The sequence below is a fragment of the Zea mays genome, chromosome 5 (assembly GCF_902167145.1).
Source record: "Zea mays cultivar B73 chromosome 5, Zm-B73-REFERENCE-NAM-5.0, whole genome shotgun sequence".
NCBI classification, from domain to species: domain Eukaryota; kingdom Viridiplantae; phylum Streptophyta; class Magnoliopsida; order Poales; family Poaceae; genus Zea; species Zea mays.
In genome coordinates, this window is record NC_050100.1 from 40,065,832 (window position 1) to 40,089,781 (window position 23,950).

The window sequence follows — 23,950 nt, forward strand, 5'->3', positions numbered from 1 at the left end:
GATGTCCCGCACCCCGAGCCGTCGGTGCTCCACCAGATATTCTCTGACCACATCTCTCACCGTCGGAAAAATGACTTCATGTTCCGGTAAAGGTTGGATATTGATAATAGCCCAATCCTTATGCATTGGCGGAAGACGCCTAGTCACTAACCTGGCCATAACCTCACGGTGCAGGACCACCGAAGCGCTGAAGCCCGGTGGAAGAAAAGGCTCCGGATCAACACGCCTATACGCCATCGGAGAAGGAAGCGAGGATCGCCAGCCAGCAATCGAAGAAGGAGCAGTTTGGGGTTTTGATGAAGTCACACCCAAAGAAAGCGTCAGGGACTGGAGAGGTGTCGATTCAGATTTTTTAATAGGACAACCCGGGCGAACTCCTCGAAGCAGCTATAGCTAGGGGTCCACCGATCACAGACACCGCGGGGGAGCGAAACCAGGAACTGTGGCCGGGAATTTCAGTTTTCCCACCAAATTGGCCCGACTCCCAAAGGCAGGGAACAAAGTTAAAGGAAAACCGAAAGATGATTTCTTAGAGGGACAAAATAATTCCAAGTGCCCTCTCACCTTACAGAAATGACAGCGAAAAGCAGGTGGGCCTAGCAGGCCCCCGTTTCCGAATGGGACGCCATTGTAGGTTGCGAGGCCTAGTCCAATTAGAATTCGAATTTTGAAATTTGGAACGACCACGAATTCCGCCGCCATGAATGTCACCATTACGATCAAGGTTAAGCATCGAGGAAGAAACCCTCTTGAAATTTGAAATTCGAGGAGGCACAGCCCTTCGCTGGGAAGACGAAGACCATGGTTCAGGAAAAACTGAACTACGAGCAGGCGAGCCCAGACGATTGAACGCAGAAATTCTAATCCGAGCCTGATGCGCAACACCACCAGAGAACTTATTGCTGCGAATCGGAACCGCATTACGAGCATGCGAGCCCAGACGATTGAACGCAGAAATTCTAATCCGAGCCTGATGCTCAACACCACAAGAAAACTTCTTATTGCTGCAAATCGGGACCGCATTAGCACCAGTGAGAGGGAGCTTAACAATATCCGCATAAGATAATCTCTTCTTGCCCCCGAACAGTCAGCCAAGAGGCCTTCTCTTCATCCAAAAAAATCTTGAATTCATGCATCCAGTTAGGGCCACCATGGTTCCAAAGATTGAAGAAGGCTTTGAATTCCGCACGATCAATACATTTAGAATTGTAGATATGAAAACCCACAGCCTTTGAAGAAATCGAAAACCGGAAAACCCGATCAGAGAGATGGAGCACCTCAAAGCCTGCCGCGAACCCTCCCAGGGCAGCCTGGAGAAGATGGCCAACAGAATCCGAGTTCAACTTGAAAATGCATCTGCCAAAAGAAACCACCAACCAGAAGGATGACAGAAGACTGGGGCAAGCAGGACAAACCGAAGAGGCCAAACTAAGCCTGAGAGAATCCTCGAAGGCCAACCCCGGCCGAAAATCCAGAAGAGCAAGGTCCATGCTTGAGGAAACAAGAAGACCAGGGGGCAGAGAAGCGCGAGGAGCGAGAGGACCTGAACCTAGAAACCGACGAGGGAAAGGGGGAGGGAGGAAGCCACCATCACCACCGCCAGATCACCGGACGGGAGACGCCACCGCGGCGCCCCAACGGGGCAGCGACAGGAAGCCCAAACCCATTCGTAGTTCTAGTAGGGCTAATTTTGATTAGCGCTAAATAGTACATCTTCAGACCTCCTGAAAGTCTATAGTTGGCTAAATAGAGCCGGCTATTTAAAACCTTGGTTTATATTCATGTGGAGAAAGAAACTTCCCCGTTTTTTATTCCTAATAGAGAAATCCTCCACAAGAAATCGAGAATCGGGTCTCTATTGCATCTCCTACCGGTCTTTCAATATATGCGCTGTCCAAATCCCTTCTTTACCGAGAACCTTATGTTTTTGCTCACGGTTTTTCTGAATTAGAATCCATTTTTATAAAAAAAATATAGAAACGAAAATGAGTGTTTTTCAGTTCATTTCCATCCGATTTTATCCCTAATTGCAAGCACAAAGCTTACTGATGAAAATCATGTACTACTTCGATTGAAGAATAAATAATCACTTGATCAGGATTGCTGTTGTACCGTATGACGTGGAGTAACGCCACCCAATTAAATACATGTTAAACAGCTAAATACATGACTACAACCAGAACAATCCGTTCCCAACTAAACAGGGCTTCATGCTCCACTTTGCCACCATCGATCAACCAAGAAGCTGCCTGAGGCCATCAATGACCTGCTCCCTCTTCAAAGGATTCATCTGTACCAGAATTAAGAATTTAGGATGTTGATCTTAGAAACAAAAATAAGGTTTCCTCAAGGTAGAAAGAAAATTACCTTGTTAAGGAGCAGCGAAAGACCGTTTGGTAGAGCTTTCACGTCTGAACTTTCAGCAAGATGCGAGAACCAGTTCGATACTCTTTCAGCCTTCAACTCCTCAAGATAATTCTCATAGTTTTTGGGATCATCCTTCCAAGCAAAGAAAGATTCATCATCATTCCACATTTCACCATCACCTTCAGTTCCTTTGGACGCTAGATACCATTTCTTGATACAGTCTAATGCTGATCTGTGGGAAAGCTGCTCGCCAGCAGCTTCTTTAACTTCCTTGGCCAGGGCATCCTCAGCAACTCTCCTTCGCAATCTCCTGTAGAAGAAGGCCCGAGACTCTTTCCAATCAACAACCTTACCGATCACACCTTTGGCGGCCATTCTAGCAGAGGTGTCATGCAATTCGGCAAATCGTGTGGCAACCTGAGTATAAATAGGCATCAACTGCTTCATCCGAATAGTCATACTCCTCCGTATGGTCTCCATTTCCGAGATGCTGGCATTTTGTTTCTTCATCTCTTTCAGCCTAGTATTCAGACCAATCAATTCTGGGTCAAGCCTTAGCATGCAATCTTCCAGTTCCTTTGGCCTGAATTTGATCTCCACCAATCCTTCGGGCTCAAGGACATTCCCTTTCGCAGTCCTCTCGGCATACATCTCGATGTGGTCTGGATTGATCTTGCTGTCCACCACAACCCAGGCCCCTCCCCGTAGCTCTCCACCCATTGGGATATATACAAAAGCAGGCTGCTTGTATGTCCTCAGATTCTCAACAATTGTTGAACCAGCCTGAAGGATTCCTTCAAATAAATCCCTTTGCCCACCAGAGAAACCTCTCCAGTTTGCTAGGATGAACAGCGGAAGCTCCTCACGGTTGAAATCCAGTAATGCCTGAGCTGTTTTGGTTGCAGAATCTGGGAACCAAACCTGACCTGCTTGAGGGACTACGCGCTCAGCGGAATCAAGCTGACCTGGATCAGCTGGGATGACTTGCATCACAGTCTGGGTTTCTACAGCTATGACACCAACTGGTATTCCACCAAGCTTTGCTCTTCCGGTGATAACTGTTTTTGCCCAACCTTCCAATGTTTCCACAAAGCTTTCCCTATCAAACATACCACCCAACCACCTCCCTTCACCATCCTGAATGCCACAGATGGCTGCAAGAGCATCACAAGCATTCTCAGGGAGGTATGTTACTGGTCTTTCGGGTGGGTCCAGGGGTTTCATAATGGGAAGAGGACCACCAACATATGGAGGAACATAACTGAGCCATTTCAGGATAGCAGAAACACCTTCAAGGTCATCTGACACAGTTTGGTGGACAACGCCATTTGTAGCCATGATTTTGGGGCCACCCAATTGCATATGAGAACTGTACACCTCCCGCCCCAGGAGCTTGTTTAGTGCCGAAAACCCAGTCAAAATAATTGGTTGATCAAGACGTTGTATACACCTCATGCCTAAACGAGCCAGATAAGCCCCAATGCCAACAGCTCTTCCAGTCACAAATGTCAGAGTAAAGGTCTCTTTGTATGCCTTAGAATATGCGCTGGCAATCGCCCCACTGCCGTGGAGATTCTCACAACCAAGTCCATCCTCTTTACCAACAATGGTATCAACCACCCATCTGGTTTCTCCATTTTTTAGTTGCAGCTCGTGAGCTATTACTGAAGAGCTTAGACGTGAGTAATCTTGTGTAGTGAGGTAAATGTACTGAAACCCACGTTCAGGGCTCTCATAATCAGACCAGCCGACATGGAAGCATGACTTTATTTCCTCTGCTACACCAAGCCTGGCACCAGCAGTTGCTGCCAGATAGATAAGAGGAAGTTTCCTCTCACAGGCAAGATTGGTAACAGCATCAAAAAATGCATCTTCTCTTGGACCAAAGGACCCAGCTTTAAATGTCACATCATTGGCAACAACTATAATCTCCCGGCCACGTGGGAATTCTGGCGTGGACAGCTTCATGTTCCAAGCAACGATGCCAATATCATTGATGCCTGGAGGACGTTCAACTGAAACCAATGGAGTGCCCCATGCTCCAACCGAATCAGCAAATATAAGCTCTTTCACTTCAGCATAGAATCGATTGTGCTCATTAGCTTCGCTAACACCATAGCTACTTGATTTCCATGATCTCTTCAGCGCTGTTTCAAATGCCTGCATAAATAGTATTAATGATATGAATTGGTCTCTTTAAGAATGGCATAACTAAAGTTAGGAAAAACAAGGAGCTGCAAGCAACTTACCAGGGGAAAATCATAGCAGTATGTGGTTTCATTTTTCCTAGCAGCATAACGTTTGAGGTCAATAGCATCCAAAGGCTTGTATGGTTCATTCAATGCAACACCATGCAAAGGACCAGCCGAGGTTGTGGCAGAGTGGTAGAGAAGCTGATGTGTGGTGGGGTCTTCCACTTCTCGGTAAATCTGGGATAAAAAATTGAACATAAGCACATCAAAAAGTTCAAATGGTACCCTTTTACCTAAATGTAAATGGTCAAAAATACTTGGCATACGAGCATTTGCTATTAGCTAAAGAAACATGTATGATAGTTGACAAGGTTCTGATTATTGTCAAGTTTTATGCATATCAGACAGGTGGTCGGAATCTTTAGTTCTTCACAGTCGTTACTAAATAATTGCTATGGTTATTTCTGGTAAAGTAGTGAGTTATCAAGAACTTACATCAATGGTGCATGTGTGGCCAGTAACATTGGTAACAACAACTCTCCAAGCACCACTAGCTTGCCCATCACAAACCAACCAGAGCTTGACTTCCCACTGGCACACAGAAAGACGATGCATCCTGACCCCAACATGTTCATATAAATTCAATACCATATGCTTCAAAAGTGTGCACACAGTTCCTTCATCCTTATCAATTTTACCAGTCATCCTGCACAATGAAATAGCAGAAGTGGATAACTTCAAGCAAATTAACAACATATCCTTCATATCTGCAACATAAAAAGACAAGGTGCATTGACCCACCTTGAAAACGGGATTAGTTCATGCAATTGTTGTTCTCTCAGTAAGCACAGATACATGTGTGAGTGGCCTGATCTCACAGTCTCACTATGAGCATGTAGCTCTATTTCTTCTAGTGCTCCCATCAATGATCTGAGAATGCTGTTTGATGTGAACGATGACGAAGCTTGTGTGTGCCCTACTTCATTGTCAATATTACCTGTCAGGAAACTATTTGTTGCACTTGGTTGTCTGACTATGGTACGAAGGAACATCCTCTGGTCATTTAATCTCTGATCTTTCTTGTTCTTGATAAGCGTATAAATATGCCACTGACGATCACGTGATGGAGTGTATTTTACTTCATTGTAACCTTCTAAGTTTACTTTTTCCTGTATTTACAGAAAATGTTAAAGAGGTGCAGTTATAGTCAAAGAGGATATTAAAAGAATATGAAAAGTATGAATATAGCTGCATACCAGCTCAAGGAATGTAGACAACGGGGGTTCCACATGGCGAAGCATTGGATCCTCCTCATAATAAAGTTTGTCAACAGACCATTGGAAGGAGTGTCGCATTGGTGGACGCCCTTCATCCCTTTGGATAATACAGCTGACAACCTTAACACTAGCGCCATTAAGATGTGATGTAATAGTATTATCCTTCAAAATCTTGAATAGTTTGTTGACCCTTTCTTGTGTTTGATCCTCATCACCACTACAATTACAAAGAGACAAAAATTAGGTAAATGACATCCATTAGTTGTTGATGGAATCATCTTGAAGATTTTCATGAAACAAAGACACATAAGGATATGGAGAGCAAACAAACCTGTCTTGCAGAGTACTCATCTGATTATTGATACCAACCAAAGCAATATGAAGCATATTGCTTTGATTAGAATGTACATGGTTACTGTTAGAGACACTTCTGACACCAATTCCGTACTGTGAAGTCTCCTTCAGTGCAACATCAATTGCAGTTGCTACAAACTGGAGAGACTTGATTACAACCATGACGCCCCAACTCTTCTCAATGGGATTTTCTACTTGCTGTAGGGGCACATCTTGCCCACTTCTTTGCTTAAGATGCTCTTCAGAGAACTCCCATAAGGCAATTAGGCCAGCTCGGTGCCATTGCATCCGGATACTTCCACTTACAAGATATGGCTGTAATAAGATTTTGTGTTAGCTCACATAAATTTTGTTAATATTTAAGCTGTATCAAGACAAGCAAAGTATTGGACGAAGTTGCTGATACCTGATACAATCTGCGTATGTATGTCTCAACTACTCTCCGTTGAAGAGTAGGATCGCTGTGATCGAACAAAGCTACAAGGGCATCTTCAGCTGCCAGTGGAGCACAAACTAAATCTTCCATTCTCTCATTTATCGCCATCTTTCTCCTAGGTGTTGACAGACGCTCTCCTTCCTCAGTAAACATCTCCAGCTCTGAAAGGCTTCTTGCTATGCTGGTGCGAAGTTCACTCAATTTAGTGTGCTCAAGAAGTTGGCTTGCTTTAAGTGCCAGCTGCATCAATAACAATATATCACACATTTTTTATCAGCTATCACATGACTACATGAGCAAAATAAATCGAACTTTAATCTTTCAAAATCTTCAACTTTACTTCAGAATATGATGTATGGTTCAAGGCAGAGAAGCGAATCAACTGATCCCTGTAAGCAGATGGGTTTGGATATACCAATGCTTCCATAAGCCGCAGTATTAATTTATTTTTGCTTCTCACACCCTTCAAACAGAAACAAATTGTCAGGAAAAAAGCCCTTGAGAATCTAGGTGTAGCAAAATAAAAATAAAAAATCACAGTTCACAGAAGTTACCTGATGTGAGAACACAATGTATACAACCTTCTCAAGGTCTTTTGCATGTTGAAGGCGTAGACGCTCTATAACATCAGACTGAAAATGAAAAAAGGCAGAAAACACAACAATAGTTAGCACATTTGATTTTGGTGAGCAAATGAGCATTGAACAACCTCTTCAAAGACTTGCCTGAAGGTTATCATTGAAGAGCTCTTCAACCGACAGATACTCCTCAAATAGAGATTTAACAACAACACGAGCATGGCTTTCTCTTCCACCCTCGTATGACTTGACCAGGCTCATAAGTGGTTCCACAAGCCTCTCATTTGTAACCCTATCTTTCTCCGAACAGTATGCAAGATTTGCCTATAGTAGTAACTTTGTAAGTAAGCAATATAAACACTCCAACAGGAGTTAACACTAAATAGCAGTCTCAAACTGACCTCAATAACCCCCCTCAGCAACCTTGCAGGGAAATCCTTGCTCTTGCAGAAGTCAGGATTCAATTCATACTCCTTGTACTTACCATCCAACTGAATGCATCCAAACTAGTCATCTCATGTGCAACCAAAACAGGAGAGAAGAAATAAAGAAAGAAGACATAATTGATTTGACAGAAAACTAGTCAAAAGCTAATCACCTCATTCCTAAGATCTTTTGGAAGTCGTGTTGCTAAAACAGACATAAGTTCTTGCCATTGTAGAAAAGGGAGCTCAGGGTTGTCTAGGCAGTTTAGCAGGTCTTGTACAACCTGCAAAATCATGTATAGATAGGACAATGTTGATTAAATACTACATAAATACTAAACTATTTCCAAAAAAATAGAACAGATTATTTTTCCTGACTTCTGCAAGTAAATTTAAGATAATGGAAGAGGAGAGAAAAGTGAAAGTAAATTGAAATTACAAATCATTGTTAAAAATAATGTCTTACTTCATTGATATTATGTTCATATCCTGCAAGGATCATGTGTGCAGAATTCACACTTGCAGCAAATTTTTGATGAACTTTGCCAGAGATAGCAGTAGGAGGTCCCAGTTTGGGAAAGGAACCATGAAATGGTTCGGCTCTCCTCACAGAAGATGGGTCATCAAGGTCCAATCTTGCTATCAGGTCATTCGCCTGAAAAAAAGGAAAACATGCATTTAAACTTTTATAAATATAGTAACCATGCTGATTTCATGAAGTTTGTTGTAAATGAAGCAATCACACTGATTTCATGAGAGAGAGCACAGATATGCAAGCAGAGGGTGAGGCAAAAAGAAAGGAATAAAACCTTCATGGCCTGACCCTCAGGCATAACAAAGTGAATGACACCAGAGGCAGGCAGCAACAGTGGCATGCACATTTTCATGACTTCCACCTCAGCATATGGTGTATCAGCATCCACATGAGAGCCATCCGCAACCAAGAACCGCAAAAGTTTGCAAGGTGTATCAGCCAATAGCTTTGAAGGATCGTGTTCTTTCTGCAAAGTACAATTAAGAGAACAAAAATGAAATCATGTATTTCCAAATAATGTGAGAATATATTTAAGAGTCGAAACAATCAAAACTGCTTATTCCTTCAAGTCAAATTTGACATGGTGAGGAACTTTCAGAAAGATCTTAGGCAACTGGCCACTGGGATATCTTTGTCATTGGAAACTGAGGATACTAATAGTTGCGGACATTAGATGGTTTGACACATTGAACGCGACAGTATAGGAAAGCCAAGAGAACTTGCAGAGGAAGAAATAAATCTACATTCAAGCAATTTTATGACTCAGGGCCATGCTGTATCATGGATTCCTAAATTTTATTCTCTACACTATGTTGTATATTTTCATCAAGTTTAGTATGGGTTTAAAAAAAGAAGAATATAATGTTTTATGACCTTCGAATGAACGCAAGATTCACAAGAATTTGCCAGAACCAATACCTTCAGTTTCAATTAAAAATATGTAAAATTAGTGTGTTTTAGTACATAACATGAAACAGTACAAATATGAAAATGTAGCCATTTTTACCTGTAGTAAGCATGTTCTACCATTAATGAGAAGGCGTGTACCAGCAGCCTCTGTCTCTGCATAAATTACATGACTGTTTCCATCCAACTGAAGAATTTACGACAAAGATGTATCAGAAAATTTTTTAATAGAAAAAAAGTTGACCTACGAGGGTAAAACAGCCTGTGGGCATTGCACTAAGAAGAGCTTAACACAGATCGAGAACCCCACCCCCACCTCCACCTCCCAGTACACAGTGGTATCGTAGCCAATGTGAGAGCGGCCACGACTGATGTCGCAAATGTGGGAAAGATGAGAGGATTTTTTAACCCTAGCCTAGAACCTGAGGAGTGGTACTCAAACCTAAACCAACTAACCAACTTAGATACAAACCCTTTCGCTTTAATAGAAAAAAAGGACATAGGGTGGGAAAATTACCTGCATTAAAAGTCCACCATCTCGCAGTGAATGTATCTCTGTTTCAATTTCTGATCCATTCATTCTTAATTTGTAGCTGCGGGGTCCACCCCTTACTGTCTCAATCTACAACAAGGTTTAATCACGTTTAATGTTGCTTAAAACAGTGAGTCACTGAGTTGATAGCACAGAAATGTAAAGAGAACTATAGTACCGTGTATTTGCTCCCCTCTATGTTCAGAGTTACAGTTAAATTGACAAGCGATATGTGCTGCAATGAAGAAAGAAGTTACACAGTTACCAAGATGTTTTAAGTCCAACAGCAACAAGGTATAATCTGCAATAAGGGCATTTCAGCATATAATATATTATACCTTTGGTGGTATCTGACCTTTGCTGAGATAACCAACATAATCAGTAATAACGCTTGAGCTCCTGCTTGATGCTTCCTATGAAATAAGAAATAATTATTTGATGTCAACAAAGATAGCTGACTTCCAAGCTCAGAAGCAGGTAAGAAATCATGGTTGTAGTCAAACAGGCATACATATAGAGCTCCTCCAACAACTGAGAGGTACCATGGGGGCCTCTCGGCTCTAACACGCATAGCTATTCTGCTGTCAAGCCAACCAGTATGGATCTTATTTTCGCGGTATTCTGTTGCCTGTACAGATGGAAATTGAAAAGTAAATTACACAAAGAGATAAAGAGTATCATGTACAGAAGACCATTTACTATAGAGGTCATCATACATTCAAGAGATCCACTGTGTAATCAACATTTGTGCGTATCTCTCCACGGATCTGAATCTCTTTCAGCCCAAGTACCATATTGGCTATGGCCAAAGATCTAGATTCCCCAAATGCAAAAACATGACCTGCAACAGACGAACACCAAATTTAATCACAACCACTCAAGAGTTACCAAAAACCAACAAAAAATCATGCTATGTTACTTACCAAACTGTGAATCAGAAAATTCATGAATTGCTCCTCCAGACTGAAAATTCAAAAAAGGGAAATAACTTTTCAGTTAGTTTGTATCATACAAGGATATGTATTTCAGCAAGAAATTTTATTAAAACCAAGAAACAAAAAATAAATAGTCAAGAGTGATACTTTCAGCTGTGGTGATGTATATAACACAAAAGAAAAGAACCAATTTGGATGGACATATACTTGCCTTAACAGAGAAATAGGCCCAAACATTTGGTTTGCTTTTAAAGTTTAACTCCTGATGGAAAAATACAAGAGAATATAAGTTAACATATGGGTAAGCACAACTAGTGGATTACCAAAAGGGTATTAGATAGTCAAGTAAACCAACCTCCACTCTTCCACTTGTAGGCTTAAACCCATCATCAGGATCCTCACTTGTAACTCTAACTGCAACACAATGGCCCTTTGGCCTCACTGACTGTGCTTTATCCAAATCAAACTTAGTTGCAACAGCAGATATTGTCCTCCAATTATGGTAGCCGCCCCCATGATCCATTCCATAAAAGCGTCTAATCTCTGCAACAATATATTCATTCGTTAGAACAAGGGAACAAAATATCATCAATCATGGAGATGAGAAATTGAAATACCTGGAATGTTATAAAGGGGTATGCCCATTCCGACTGCAACTTGGGCTGCTGGCAAGTTTATTTCAGCTATCCATTCAGTCACAGGATGTTCTACCTGAAAGGAAGCCAGTCAAAAACTCAAAATGCAAGAACCATAGAAGAATGTCTCTGCAAAATCCCTGCATTGGAAGTTTAGAACAGACCTGCAACCGTGGATTAAGCTCCAGAAAATAGTACTCGCCCGTTTCCATGCTGTACAGATATTCTACAGTAGCAGCACCAACGTATTGAACACACTTAGCAAGCTGCCTTGCTGCCTGCTCAAGCTCTTTAACAGTGTCTGGAGCAGCAATTGTGATTGGCCCCTCTTCAATAATCTATTGCAGAGGTAAATGGTGGAAAATAACTTTCTCAATAAAATACAAATAGGGAAATAATTGTATCGCACTAGTTCAACTATAAAAGTTATTCAAGAAAGATAAAAACTTCTACAGAAAAAAATACATAATCCAAGTATGGGACAAATTCAGCAAAGACATGAACTCACAATGGGAATTAGATGTTTAAAAGAAAATGAAGAGCTAACCTTTTGGTGTCTTCTTTGAACACTGCAATCTCGACTGTGCAGTGCTGCCACATTGCCATGTTTATCACAGAGCAATTGAACCTCCAGATGTCGGCTCTACAAAGAAAGAACAGAATGAATGCTTTCAGGAACAAATATATATTACACCGAAGCGCTCATGATACAAAGAACAAAGGTAGAGTCAGGCTCAAAGCCGACATGAAAACAAGGGAAACAATCTTTGAATCAGTTCTCACCTGAGATGCCACTTTCATAATAAATATAGGTGAGCCAGGGACTTCTCCTTGAACTTGCTTGAACAGCGCCCTCACCTCATCATCGTTATGAACCTACAGATCCATGCAATGATGCAAATGACAGAAAAATTAGTGACAGTTGATCTATTTTTTGCCTGAAACTTTAACTTCACTTTTTTAATAGCGGCCCCCTCTCTTTCCACAGTTCAGTTGAAAAAGAAAACAAACCTTCCTTATTCCTTTACCACCGCCTCCCCATGATGCCTTGATCATGGCAGGGTACCCAACCACCTGACAACTAGCCACTGCTTCCTCTGTGGTGGAAACACAAGCATTCCTATATAACTCCTCGGGAATTGAATGGCAGCTTTCTGGTGGAACTTTTACCTGCAGAGAGTTTGATATAATGTTAAGTGAACAGTAAAGTAGCAGAGAGAAATAGGAGCAAAACCACACAGAAATAGGAGATGGCATACATGTGATCCACTCCATGGAAGAGTTGGAACTCCAGCTGCTTGTGCAATAAGAGAAGAACCAATCTTATCACCCAGTGCAGCCATTGCAGCTGATGGTGGTCCGAGAAAAATGATTCCTTTCTCATCTAGAGCATCTGGAAGTTCTGGGTTCTCAGACGCATGACCCCAGCCAGGCCAAACTGCAGATACGCGAGTTCTCTCTGCAATCTGTGAAGTTGAACTCGAAATGTTAATTACCAAAGTACACAGTGAAAAATACATGTAAACCTAAACACAATTATGTGAAGATTTCCATAATTCCAGATGATGAATTGTGCTAACCTCCACTATAAGCTGTACATTCGCATAGTTGTTATTGTTTGTTCCTCCAGGAACTTCTATGAACTGATCAGCGATTCTTATGTGCTCAGCGTTTATCTTCAAGTCCTCTGGAGTTGCCATAGCAACCAAAAGAATGGCCTTCTCTGTCCCAAAGGTCTCCAGGGCCCATATCCGGATGCTGCGCATGAACTTGACCGCGGCCATCCCATTGTTAGCGACTAGCACGCTGTGTATTGGCGAGTTACCACCAAGTGCCTTACAGAATTCATCGACCTCTGATGGAGAGGATGGATGACTCAAATTAGGCATCCCGTTCAGTATGCCGTTCAGTTGGTAGGGCTCCGCCATTATTTCACCCTGTGAAGTTCAGACCACCTGGTACGAGCAAAAGAAACAGATTGTTAGTATATTAATTATGATTACTGAGAGACGGTACTTAGATGAATATCAACAAATCACTACCACGATGCTACTCCCATTCATCATCAGACTAGTGCAAATTCATTCAGGCAAGCAATAGTTTATCAAATACCGTGAGGAAATGACAGCAAGTTAGTAGCAGAGAGTTGGCTATTTAAGCAGATCAAATGGCTCTGCACCAGCTGGTTGTATCGTGATAGAGCATAAACGCCAGCAGAATAGGGAGAGCAAGGACACAGTTTTTGATTTACTAAGCACAGTCGCAAAGGTAAGTAGGTTGACCATGTATGTGATGAGAGAAAAGTCGAGAGTAGATGTGAGTTCAAACACGAAAGGTGAATAAAGTCGAAACAAAGGGGACCAACCTCCGAACGCCAAAATACAAAACAACAAGCTCCCCTGACCAAACTGAAAAGGAAACCTACAGCTTCCTGTACTTGACAAGTTCCGATCGCCCGCAAGAGGTAGGATCTCTCCCTCCCCAAACCCCATTTGACACGCCCACAGCCTGCTCGAGAAAAAAACCCAACCGAGTGCCAATCGCCGCTGGGGAAGCAGGAGCGATCTAGTACCGGCGGCGCTGCCAGAAATCGCATTTGGTGAGCTGGATTGGGCTGGGGGACGGCAGCCTGCGCACGGCGCGACGCAAAATTCGAACATCCCGAGCGGAGCTGAGCTGAGCTGCCAGCGAAAACGGAGCAGAGAAAAACTGAGAGAGATTATACGTACGCACGCAGTTGCAGAGGCGTGGCTTGCGTTCGGCCGATCGCCGCCGAGGGGGAGGAGGAGGAGGAGAGGAAGGAGGAGTAGGATATGGGCAGCAGTGCGATCCAAGGGGCGCCTTAAATGCGTGCCGTTGAGCTACAGCAGCGCGTGCTCCCTCCCAGCCACCGCGGGAAGGGAGAGGGGGGCGCGACAGAAGGAGGTGGTGGTACGCCCCGGGCCGTGGCGACGCCGCTTGTGCTGCCTGCAGCAGCTGCCGCGCCAGCGGGGGGCTTTTAACTGCCCGCAGCGGTGGACCAGAGAGCTGCCGGGTAGAGAGAGAAGGCGGAAGGCGTGATGAGGAGGAGACTGGCATGTGGCAACAACAGGACAGGAGTGTGGTGAGGAGAGAGATGGAATTTGACTGGGAGATGGGAGGGAAGGAGAGATGGTTGGGGGTTGGATCAACTAACCCCCAACCCCAGCGGGTGCATCGCATCATCGTGACGCTGTCTCCCTCTTCAATATCAATCAATCAATGACATGTGATGACTCCATGGAATAGTAATTATCTGCATATATGTACTCTCTGCATTTTTAGGTTTTAAGAGTACTTCTAGAACACAAAAAAAATTATAAGAATTCGATAGAAATCTCATTTGCATCGGTTTATTTTTGCATAAAAAGTCATAGAAAAAATATTGTATTCTAAGGAGGCTCCAATTAAAGTAGAGTTCTTCTTTATGCAAAATTTCATGATCGTTGGCAAAATGTATTCCTTTCGTTATTTTTTATTTATCGTATTTTAGTTTATAAATAAACTAACGGATAACATATATTTGAGAACGGAGGTAGTATATAAAATTAAAACTCGTATCCAAATTGGGAAAAAACATTTTGATTTTAGAAGAAAAACTCATGATTTTGAGGGACCATATTAATATAGTAGCGTACTACGAACCTATTTGTTCCTTAACCATAATGTGATAATATCATGTCACATGTTAGTAGTGCATAGGTATGTTGGCAGTTTTTTTGGTTTAGTCGTCTCATAATGTGTCGTACTTTTTTAGCACTATATACCATCCGTTGTAGACCCGTTTTTATGCTAAAGTGTGTCACGAGCTACTGTTTACCAAAGGTTAAGCGTGGTTAGCACCAACCAAACTGGCCCTGCGTGTAAATACAATTGCAATTTGTCGACAAATGCTCTACCAACATGGCTATCGCTACCAGGGGGTGTTTGAATACACTAAAATTAATAGTTAGCTATTAAAATTAGCTGAGGCGTTCTAACAGTCTAACTAATAGTTTATCTATTAGCTACTTTTAGTAAATTAGCTACTAGTTAGCTAGATATTTGTTAGCTAGCTAAGGGTTTGTTTGGTTGGGTTGTGGCTGTGAAAAAAGCTGACGTGGGTTGTGAGCTGTAATAAAGCTAATGAGGGTTATGAGCCGTTAAAAGCTAAAACAGTTTGGTGATAACCACTAAAAGCCGTTAAAAGTTCTTCAATATATGTTTTCACAGTTCCATCTGAAAGCCACTAAGAGCAGGTCCAAGGGTGCTTTCAGTTATGCATTGCGAGAATGTCGGCTTTTAGAAAAAAAAACTGCTTCCTGGATCCATTCTTTTGGTTTGGCTTTTAGGGGGCAAAAGCCAAAAACTAAACCAAACACACCCTAATTCTATTAGCAATTTTTAGGCCCTATTTAGAACACCTAGAGCTAAGTTATTAGCTGGATTGAGCCGGTTAATGAATTAATGGTTAGCTGTGAGGCAGTTAACTATTAGCTTTAGTTTATTTAAACATCTCTATATTAGGAAAAGGCATGGAGTTGTAAAACAGGTATGGGTAGAGCCTGAGAAAGTGGCGCTGCAGAAAGTGCAAGGCCTTTTTGCTTTTGGAAAATGTGTGGAATTGAGCTAAAAACGATACCCGCCAACAGAATGTCCGGCCGGCTAACCCAATCCTAGGTGTTCTTTTACTCCAACTTATTTATAGCCTAAAGTATGTTTTTTTAAAAACATATTGATATGTATGTATGATAGAAGTAGTTACATTTAAAAACATAATGTTGATTTTAATTATTATAGTTAATCGTGTATCATAAATTGTATTTTTATATACTCGATTGTGCTTGTTGAACTCGGTACTAGTGGTGGTAGGTCAACATCGCTTTTTAGACGGGGGGCGGTATATGGACCGATGACGTGGTGGTCATGTACTCCAAGTCTCCATATCCGGATTGGATCCACTGAATCCAAATTTCTATGGATGCTTTAAATATTTTAGAGTTTGTTGACAAGCTAGAGTTGGTTTTGCACTAGTCTCCGGGAGTGCCTTGTTCCTGTTCCTTGTAGTGGGCTCGTGGATACATGGGTATCGGATATTTACTTCATTAAGGTATAAGTTTCATTAAGGTATAAGTATGCGCTAAATATTTTACTTATAAGTATTTTATTAGATAGAAACTTTCACTCTATGGATAAATGGGCATTAGAACGTTCTGTCCGTACCTATACCTGTTAACTCATGGGTATAAAATATCAATATAAACTTGGCCAAAACACATAAACTTGAGCACTTGCCTAACCCAAAACAAATGAAACCCTAACTATATAATCTCTTTCTACTCTATAAGTCCACATACAGTCAGACACAGTCCATAGACTGTTGTACTCCTCATTCTAATCGTAACCTCGTCCAATCAATTGTATAAATATAGTTTCTAAGTAGATTTTATAGTTGTTTCTTGTGGAACTATGTAATTAGATATTATTTCTACATATCTGAGCACAATCCTAGCCATCTAGTTCGATTTTTGCAGCCTCGTGTGTCTATAATGTTAGAAATCAAATGATGTGATGCGTAATTATGGCACATGGTTTATTTAAATTTGATGTTTAGTAGCTTGTATATTTTTACAACTCGTTATATTTGTTGAATGGTGTTTATCGTATATGATGTATGTCTAATCTTTGTGGGTACGGCTGGTCCATATCTACATGGGTATGGGTATGGGGGTAAATTCATACCACTAGTGAATATGGATAGGGATGAAAACGGATAGAAAAAATTATTTTCATCTGGTACCATATTTCACTTTTGCATGTACCATTTTCGTATTTGTGGGAAAAAACGGGATGAAATATTGCGGGAACAGGAACAAAAACAGTTCGGTGTTTTTCCATCCGTATTTCCGAAATCATGTTTTTTACCAGGATATTCTCGTTTCCAGAATCCCGATTTAGGTAGCACAAAAAATATATATTAAAAAATATTGTATTAGCCTTACTCTCTATGGCATGCTTGCATGATCTTTGATGCTCTCATGTTAGCATCTTACAACTGTATAGGGTAATCCTTCTTGTCTTATGTATCCACAAGTCTGGGGTTCAAGATTGAAGAATGTTGACGAAAAAAGTGTTGCCTTTGCACAACACTACCGGAATCCGAGTCTTTGCCGAGTGTTGGATTTTTTGCCGAGTGTCTTTTGTCGGGCACTCGGCAAAGAAGGCTTTGCCGAGAGCCGCACTCGGTAAAGTCAGGCTCTCGGCACAGAGACTCTTTACCGAGTGCTGAACACTCGGCAGAGGACAGCACTCGGCAAAGACGGGTTTGTCGAGTGTCAAACACTCGGCAAAGGGAGCTCTCGGCAAAAAGCTGTCAGCAGCCGTCCCAAACTGACGGCCGTTAGTATTTGCCGAGTGCCAACCGTTGGCTCTCGGCAAAGATGCTTCTTTGCCGAGTGCCACGCAGCTGGTACTCGGGAAAGGAAGCTTTGCCGAGTGTCTTATTCAGACACTCGGCAAAGTATATTTTTATTTTTTTGATTTTGTCTCCCAAACTTTTTGTGGTATGTTCCTACACTATGTAGACCTACATGTATCATTTGTGGACAATTATAACAGAGTTTTCAATCGTTAGTAGATTTAGTTTGTTTTTTGAAATTCTTCGGAAAATTCAAATTTGAACTGCAGGTCACTCGAAACTTAGAAAACTGTGCATGAAAAAATGATATTCATGTTACTTAGCATAAGTTACGACCGATTTCAGAAGCGTACCGGAAACTTCGAGCAACATGCTCACTAAACATGGCCGTCAACTTGGCATGCACATGTTTAAAAATTGTATAAAACACAAACAAAGTCAGAAAATCATGAAACTTGTCCACGTGTCATGATATCATATGTAGAGGCTGTGATAAAAATTTTAGAATGTTTGGAGAAAGTTGTGAGACACTATGTGTAGAAACCTATGAGGACTACACATGAAATCATAGAGTTTCAATGTGAATCTCTTAGGTTTCTACACATAGTGTCTCACAACTTTCTCCAAACATTCTAAAATTTTTATCACAGCCTCTACATATGATATCATGACACGTGGACAAGTTTCATGATTTTCTGACTTTGTTTGTGTTTTATACAATTTTTAAACATGTGCATGCCAAGTTGACGGCCATGTTTAGTGAGCATGTTGCTCAAAGTTTCCGGTACGCTTATGAAATCGGTCGTAACTTATGCTAAGTAACATGAATATCATTTTTTCATGCACGGTTTTCCAAGTTTCGAGTGACCTGCAGTTCAAATTTGAATTTTCCAAAGAATTTCAAAAAAACGAACTAAATCTACTAACGATTGAAAACTCTATTATAATTGTCCACAAATGATACATGTAGGTCTACATAGTGTAGGAACATACCACAAAAAGTTTGGGAGACAAAATCAAAAAAATAAAAATATACTTTGCCGAGTGTCTGAATAAGACACTCGGCAAAGCTTTCTTTGCCGAGTGTCAGCTGCGTGGCACTCGGCAAAGAATAGGGAATGAGTCTTTGCCGAGTGTCCCTTGGGCAACACTCGGCAAAGAAGGCTTTGCCGAGTGCCAGCGATCTGGCACTCGGCAAAGCGTATTTTAAAATTAAAAAAAAACTTTGCCGAGTGCCAGATCACGGGCACTCGGCAAAGTGCCCTACATACAACGGCCGAGCGCATCTTCCTCACTCTCTCTCTCACTCACTCACTCAACGCCGTCGCCGCCGCGCCCTCGCCGTCGCCGCTCCCTCGCCGCCGCCGCCGTGCCCTTCCTCGCGCCCGCGCCGCGACGCCGCAGCCGCGCCCGCCGTGCCCGCGCTCGCCGTGCCGTGCCCCTCGTTTGTCGCGCCCTCGCCCGTCGTCTCGCCCGCGCCCCATCGCCTCGCCCGCAACGAAACCTCCAAGGTGATTGCTTGATTTATGTTATACGTGTATGATTTATATGAAATGATTAGTTTTAATATTAAGTTAATTATATACGTGCATGATTAGGTTAATATGTAGTATTGTTGATTGTCGGCCATCGTGCCGTTGAATTATGCGTGGATGTCAGCCATCGTGCTGATAGTTTTATTTGCAGGATTTTGAAACCTCCCCGTGCAGGGGAGGTGCTGCCGAAATTTTCTGTTGCTAGGCTTCTGTTAGAGGATGGAGGACCGTGAGTGGATGTACACGGGCCGTAGAGGAAGGAACGATGTCACCACTGAATGGATTAGAAAGACCGATGATTTCATGGAACGGGCATATGGCGAAGCTGCTAAAGGGGCGAAGCTAGTCCCATGCCCGTGCGACAAATGTGACAATCGGAAAAGAAAACCAAAGAAGGCCATGGTAGAACATATTTGGAAGAATGGATTTACGCCGGGCTATACTCGGTGGCTATTTCATGGTGAAGCGCATCGTACGAGAGAGGAGGTGTTGAGACAACGTGTCGAGGATTATGACGCGGATGCGGGGGTAGCAGATATGTTGAACGACTATCATGAGGCACAGTACACGGGAGGATGTATGGATGACGAGCCAGAGCCGACTGCAAAGGCGTTCTACGACATGTTCGACGCGGCACAGAAACCCCTTCACGGCCAGACAAAGGTTTCTCAACTGGATGCCATTGGGCGTGTAATGGCGTTCAAGTCGCAGTACAACATGAGTAGAGACGCATTCGATGGCTTGTTGATGGTTATTGGGAGTCTGCTTCCGGATGATCACGTTATGCCAAAGAGCATGTACGAGGCACAAAAACTACTTTGTGCACTCAAGATGACGTATGAGCAGATTCATGCTTGTCCGAAGGGCTGCGTGCTATTTAGGAAAGAATACGCGGAGGCAAAGTACTGTCCCAAGTGTAATTCGTCTAGGTTTATGGAGGTAGACTCTGGTGATGGACAGAAGAGGCAACTCGACATCCCCTTGACAATCCTACGACACCTTCCGTTCATACCGAGGATCCAGCGTCTTTACATGACAGAGGAATCCGCGAAACAGATGACATGGCACAAAAATGGAAAACGATACAATCCTGACAAGATGGTGCACGCATCAGATGGTGAAGCATGGAAACACTTTGATGACATTCACCGTGAGAAAGCCGAAGAGGCTCGTAATGTACGTGTTGTGTTGGCCACAGATGGGTTCAATCCCTATGGAATGAGCGCTGCCCCGTACACATGTTGGCCCGTGTTTGTTATCCCAATCAATCTCCCCCCTGGTGTGTGCTTTCAAAGGCAGAATATATTTGTGTCGTTGATAATTCCAGGACACCCGGGCAACAAAATGGGCGTGTACATGGAGCCTTTGATCGATGAATTGGTACGTGCCTGGGAGGAAGGGGTATGGACGTATGACCGAGCTACGAAGACAAACTTCAGAATGCATGTTTGGTACCAGTACTCCATGCATGACTTACCGGCGTATGGGCTATTCTGTGCCTGGTGTGTTCACGGTAAGTTCCCATGCCCAGTTTGCAAGGAAGCTCTTAGGTTCATTTGGTTGAAAAAGGGTGGCAAATATTCGTCCTTTGATAAACATCGACAATTTCTTCCTGCTGACCATCCATTCCGCCTAGACATCAAGAACTTTACGAAAGGTGTCGTAGTGACAGACCGCCCACCTGCAACGATGACTGGTGCCGAAATTCGTCAACAGATAGATGGGCTCGTGGCCAATACAGAAGGTGGTTTTGTGGGATATGGTGAGCAGCATATGTGGACACATAAGTCTGGCTTGACTCGGCTCCCCTATTATGACGACCTGCTCCTTCCACACAACATTGACGTGATGCACACTGAAAAAAATGTTGCCGAGGCACTGTGGGCAACAATTATGGACATTCCTGATAAGTCAAAGGATAATGTGAAGGCAAGAGTGGATCTGGCAGCGTTATGTGATAGACCAAAACTAGAGATGAAGCCGCCAAGTGGCGGAAAGACATGGAGAAGGCCTAAGGCCGATTTCGTCCTAAGCAGGGCCCAGAGGAAGGAAGTACTTCAGTGGATCAAGATGTTGATGTTCCCTGATGGGTATGCAGCTAACCTGAGTAGGGGGGGTGAACTTATCTACTATGCGAGTCTTAGGGATGAAGAGTCATGACTTCCACATATGGATTGAACGGATTCTTCCTGCGATGGTTCGAGGCTATGTCCATGAGCATGTCTAGCTAGCGCTTTCAGAGTTGAGCTATTTCTTCCGTCAGCTTTGTGCAAAAGAGTTATCTCGGACCGTGGTTGCAGACTTGGAAAGATTGGCCCCCGTGTTACTGTGTAAGCTTGAGAAGATATTTCCACCCAGCTTCTTCAATCCAATGCAGCATTTGATTCTTCATCTCCCCTATGAGGCACGAATGGGGGGCCCCGTGCAGGGACGTTGGTGCTATCCAATCGAGAGATGTCTAAAGACTATTCGAAAGAAATGTAGAAATAAATGCAAAATCGAGGCTTCCATTGCAGAGGCATACATTCTAGAGGAGGTCTCAAACTTCACAACAACTTATTATGGTGACAAACTGCCGAGCGTGCATAATCCACCCCCTCGTTACAATGATGGCGACAATGAATCGAACCTTAGCATATTTTGAGGCCAACTCGGAAGCGCAAGTGGCTCGACCACGAAGACCCTGACACATGAAGAGTGGCGACATATCATGCTATACGTATTGACCAACCTTGAAGAGGTGACGCCATACATGGAACAATTTCTTCATGAATTCTGGCGTCGATCAAGGGACCCCACTCCACAGGAATATGACGCTCTTCTTAGAAAGGGTGCGAGAAATGGGTTGCCCGATTTCATTTCCTGGTTCAAACGTAAGGTACGTGCTTAGTTTGTAAAAGAGATACGTCTTTGAACTCAATTTAGCGTCTTTTAACTTGCGAATACTTGCAGGGCCAAAGAGATCCGTCTATGAGTGCTGAGTTGAGACAAGTAGCCAACGGCTTTGCTTATAGGGTCAAGAAATATTCTGGGTATGACGTCAATGGATACCGTTTTCGCACAACACACTACGACAAAAGTCGGCCCAATCGGAAAACAACGTGTTCTGGAGTCTTTACGCCGGGCCTTGACAATGTCGATTATTTTGGACGAATTGAAGAAATATATGAGCTCAATTTTTATGGTTCCAAACCTCTTACTCCAGTGATATTCAAATGTCATTGGTTTGACCCTCAAGTGACGAGACGGACACATTCTAATCTTGGGATAGTCGAAATTCGACAAGATTCCACCTTAGCAGGAGACGATTTCTATATCGTGGCCCAACAGGCCACACAAGTGTATTATCTCCCATATGCGTGTCAAACGAAAGAACATCTTAAGGGTTGGGATGTTGTGTATAAGGTATCGCCGCATGGGAGGTTACCTGTTCCTAACGATGAAGATTACAACTTAGATCTGGACACATATGATGGAGAGTTCTTCCAAGAAGATGGGCTAGAAGGGCGATTTGAGATAGACTTAACCGAAGCTATCGGAATGGACGTAGATATTGAAATGGTTGTTGATGAGGAGGATGATGAGGTGCAAAATGATAATGACTTAGTAATCCTTGAAGGCAATGACATTAATGACGAACTTGCGTCTTCCGATGGTGTTGAGATTGAAATGCTTGATAGTGATGATGAGAGTTATGATCTGGCTAACCCCGACACATATGAGGATTATTTTTAATCGATGTAATGTTATATGACTTTTTATTTCGCACCTGTTTTTAAATACATCTTTTTATATGTGCTTATTTGTTAACTCTTAATTGCAGGTTGTTGGATAAATATGGTGGGCAGTTTACTGAGGAGGAGGAGGGGGAGGAGGAGTAGGACGGCGGACGATGCAGAGCAGGCAGCGCAGCAGGACGAGGCAGAGCAGGCAGCGCAGCAGCAGGCGGCGCCTCAGGACGACGACGACCAGCAGCAGGACGACAACGACCAGCACCAGGACGCCTCAGGTTCAGGCGGCTCTAGTTCGAGGAGCATCTACCTGCGAGGCCCCGCGAGTCTCCCGCCGCGTCCCATACTTCGGGACAGACGGCCGCTGATTCGGCCGGAAGGGGAGAGATATGTAACTTTATGTTCTTTATTCTTGTTCATATTATGTGTTTAAAATCATAATATAAACTAATACTTTTTATTTATCACTTGGACAGGTCTTGGACGGTTTTGGATTATGCTGGGGGTCATCGTCGCCCCCCCAACAACATCCTCGGCCTGCTATGCAGGGAACACTTCCCTGGACTTGTGGAGTACGCCGGAGTGACGGGCCCAGCCTTCACCTTCGACCACTACGCCGTCGCCCCCGATGCAGTAGACCAGGACGGCAGGGAATTCAATAACAAGGCGGAGCGGGTGAAGCAAGAGCTGTGGGTAAGTCTTAGTATAATGTAAAATATGTCGCATTCGTTGCAAATTCTTGAAATAATGTATGGATACATCGTTTTTGTATGCAGGATTTCTTCAGATGCGATGCTGGATACGAGGCTAGGGCGGATGTGGTGGCCACCACGAGCTGTAAGAAGCTCGTTGTGGACATGCACTATGAGGCCCGCATCCAGGCCATCATCACCTACCACGGCTCCGTCCTTGGGGAGAAGGTGACCAAACCTCAAGCCCGAACCATGTCGTTGACCAGGGAGCAGTACCTGCAGGTAAAGTCATGCATGTTTGGTACCAGTACTCCATGCATGCATTTTATTTTATCTTCTGATATGCACTTTATGTGTTTACTTTGCAGGTGATTCCACATTGGTGCGCCGCACATCCTCTGTGCT

At 43.1% G+C, this 23,950-nt stretch overlaps 1 protein-coding gene across 3 annotated transcripts; it reads right to left on the minus strand.

The window, feature by feature from the left end:
• Positions 1-1,937: 1,937 nt before the first annotated feature.
• Positions 1,938-14,261, minus strand: LOC100193636 (uncharacterized). 3 transcript variants are annotated; one of them, NM_001358855.1, is made up of 32 exons: positions 13,902-14,215; positions 12,753-13,127; positions 12,432-12,638; positions 12,184-12,342; positions 11,956-12,048; positions 11,720-11,815; positions 11,337-11,510; positions 11,155-11,248; positions 10,893-11,080; positions 10,749-10,799; positions 10,526-10,565; positions 10,319-10,443; positions 10,114-10,230; positions 9,941-10,015; positions 9,781-9,837; positions 9,588-9,692; positions 9,171-9,257; positions 8,439-8,630; positions 8,096-8,284; positions 7,803-7,913; positions 7,606-7,695; positions 7,352-7,528; positions 7,181-7,258; positions 6,967-7,089; positions 6,597-6,866; positions 6,168-6,505; positions 5,816-6,053; positions 5,361-5,728; positions 5,055-5,265; positions 4,617-4,796; positions 2,368-4,527; positions 1,938-2,290 (listed from the first exon to the last, which is right to left on the minus strand). In NM_001358855.1, the coding sequence occupies exons 2-32, from the start codon at positions 13,098-13,100 to the stop codon at positions 2,234-2,236; spliced, it is 6,798 nt and encodes a 2,265-aa protein (NP_001345784.1). In that variant the 5' UTR covers positions 13,101-13,127; positions 13,902-14,215; the 3' UTR covers positions 1,938-2,233. The 3 variants fall into 3 exon arrangements, with proteins under 3 accessions (NP_001345784.1, XP_008681167.1, XP_008681168.1); XM_008682945.4 differs by having other exon boundaries at positions 1,987-2,290; positions 7,606-7,710; positions 13,902-14,261; XM_008682946.4 differs by having other exon boundaries at positions 1,987-2,290; positions 7,606-7,710; positions 13,906-14,204.
• Between the last annotated feature and the right edge of the window lie 9,689 nt (positions 14,262-23,950).

What these genes read in the sequence shown, in the direction of transcription:
- LOC100193636 (XM_008682945.4), bottom strand. Translation starts at nt 13,100, where the DNA reads ATGGCGGAGCCCTACCAACTGAACGGCATACTGAACGGGATGCCTAAT. An exon ending in ACCCCTTTATAACATTCCAG is followed by an intron (nt 11,081 to 11,154) that starts GTATTTCAATTT and finishes ATATTGTTGCAG; the next exon opens with AGATTAGACGCTTTTATGGA. An exon ending in ACTGCTATGATTTTCCCCTG is followed by an intron (nt 4,528 to 4,616) that starts GTAAGTTGCTTG and finishes CTATTTATGCAG; the next exon opens with GCATTTGAAACAGCGCTGAA.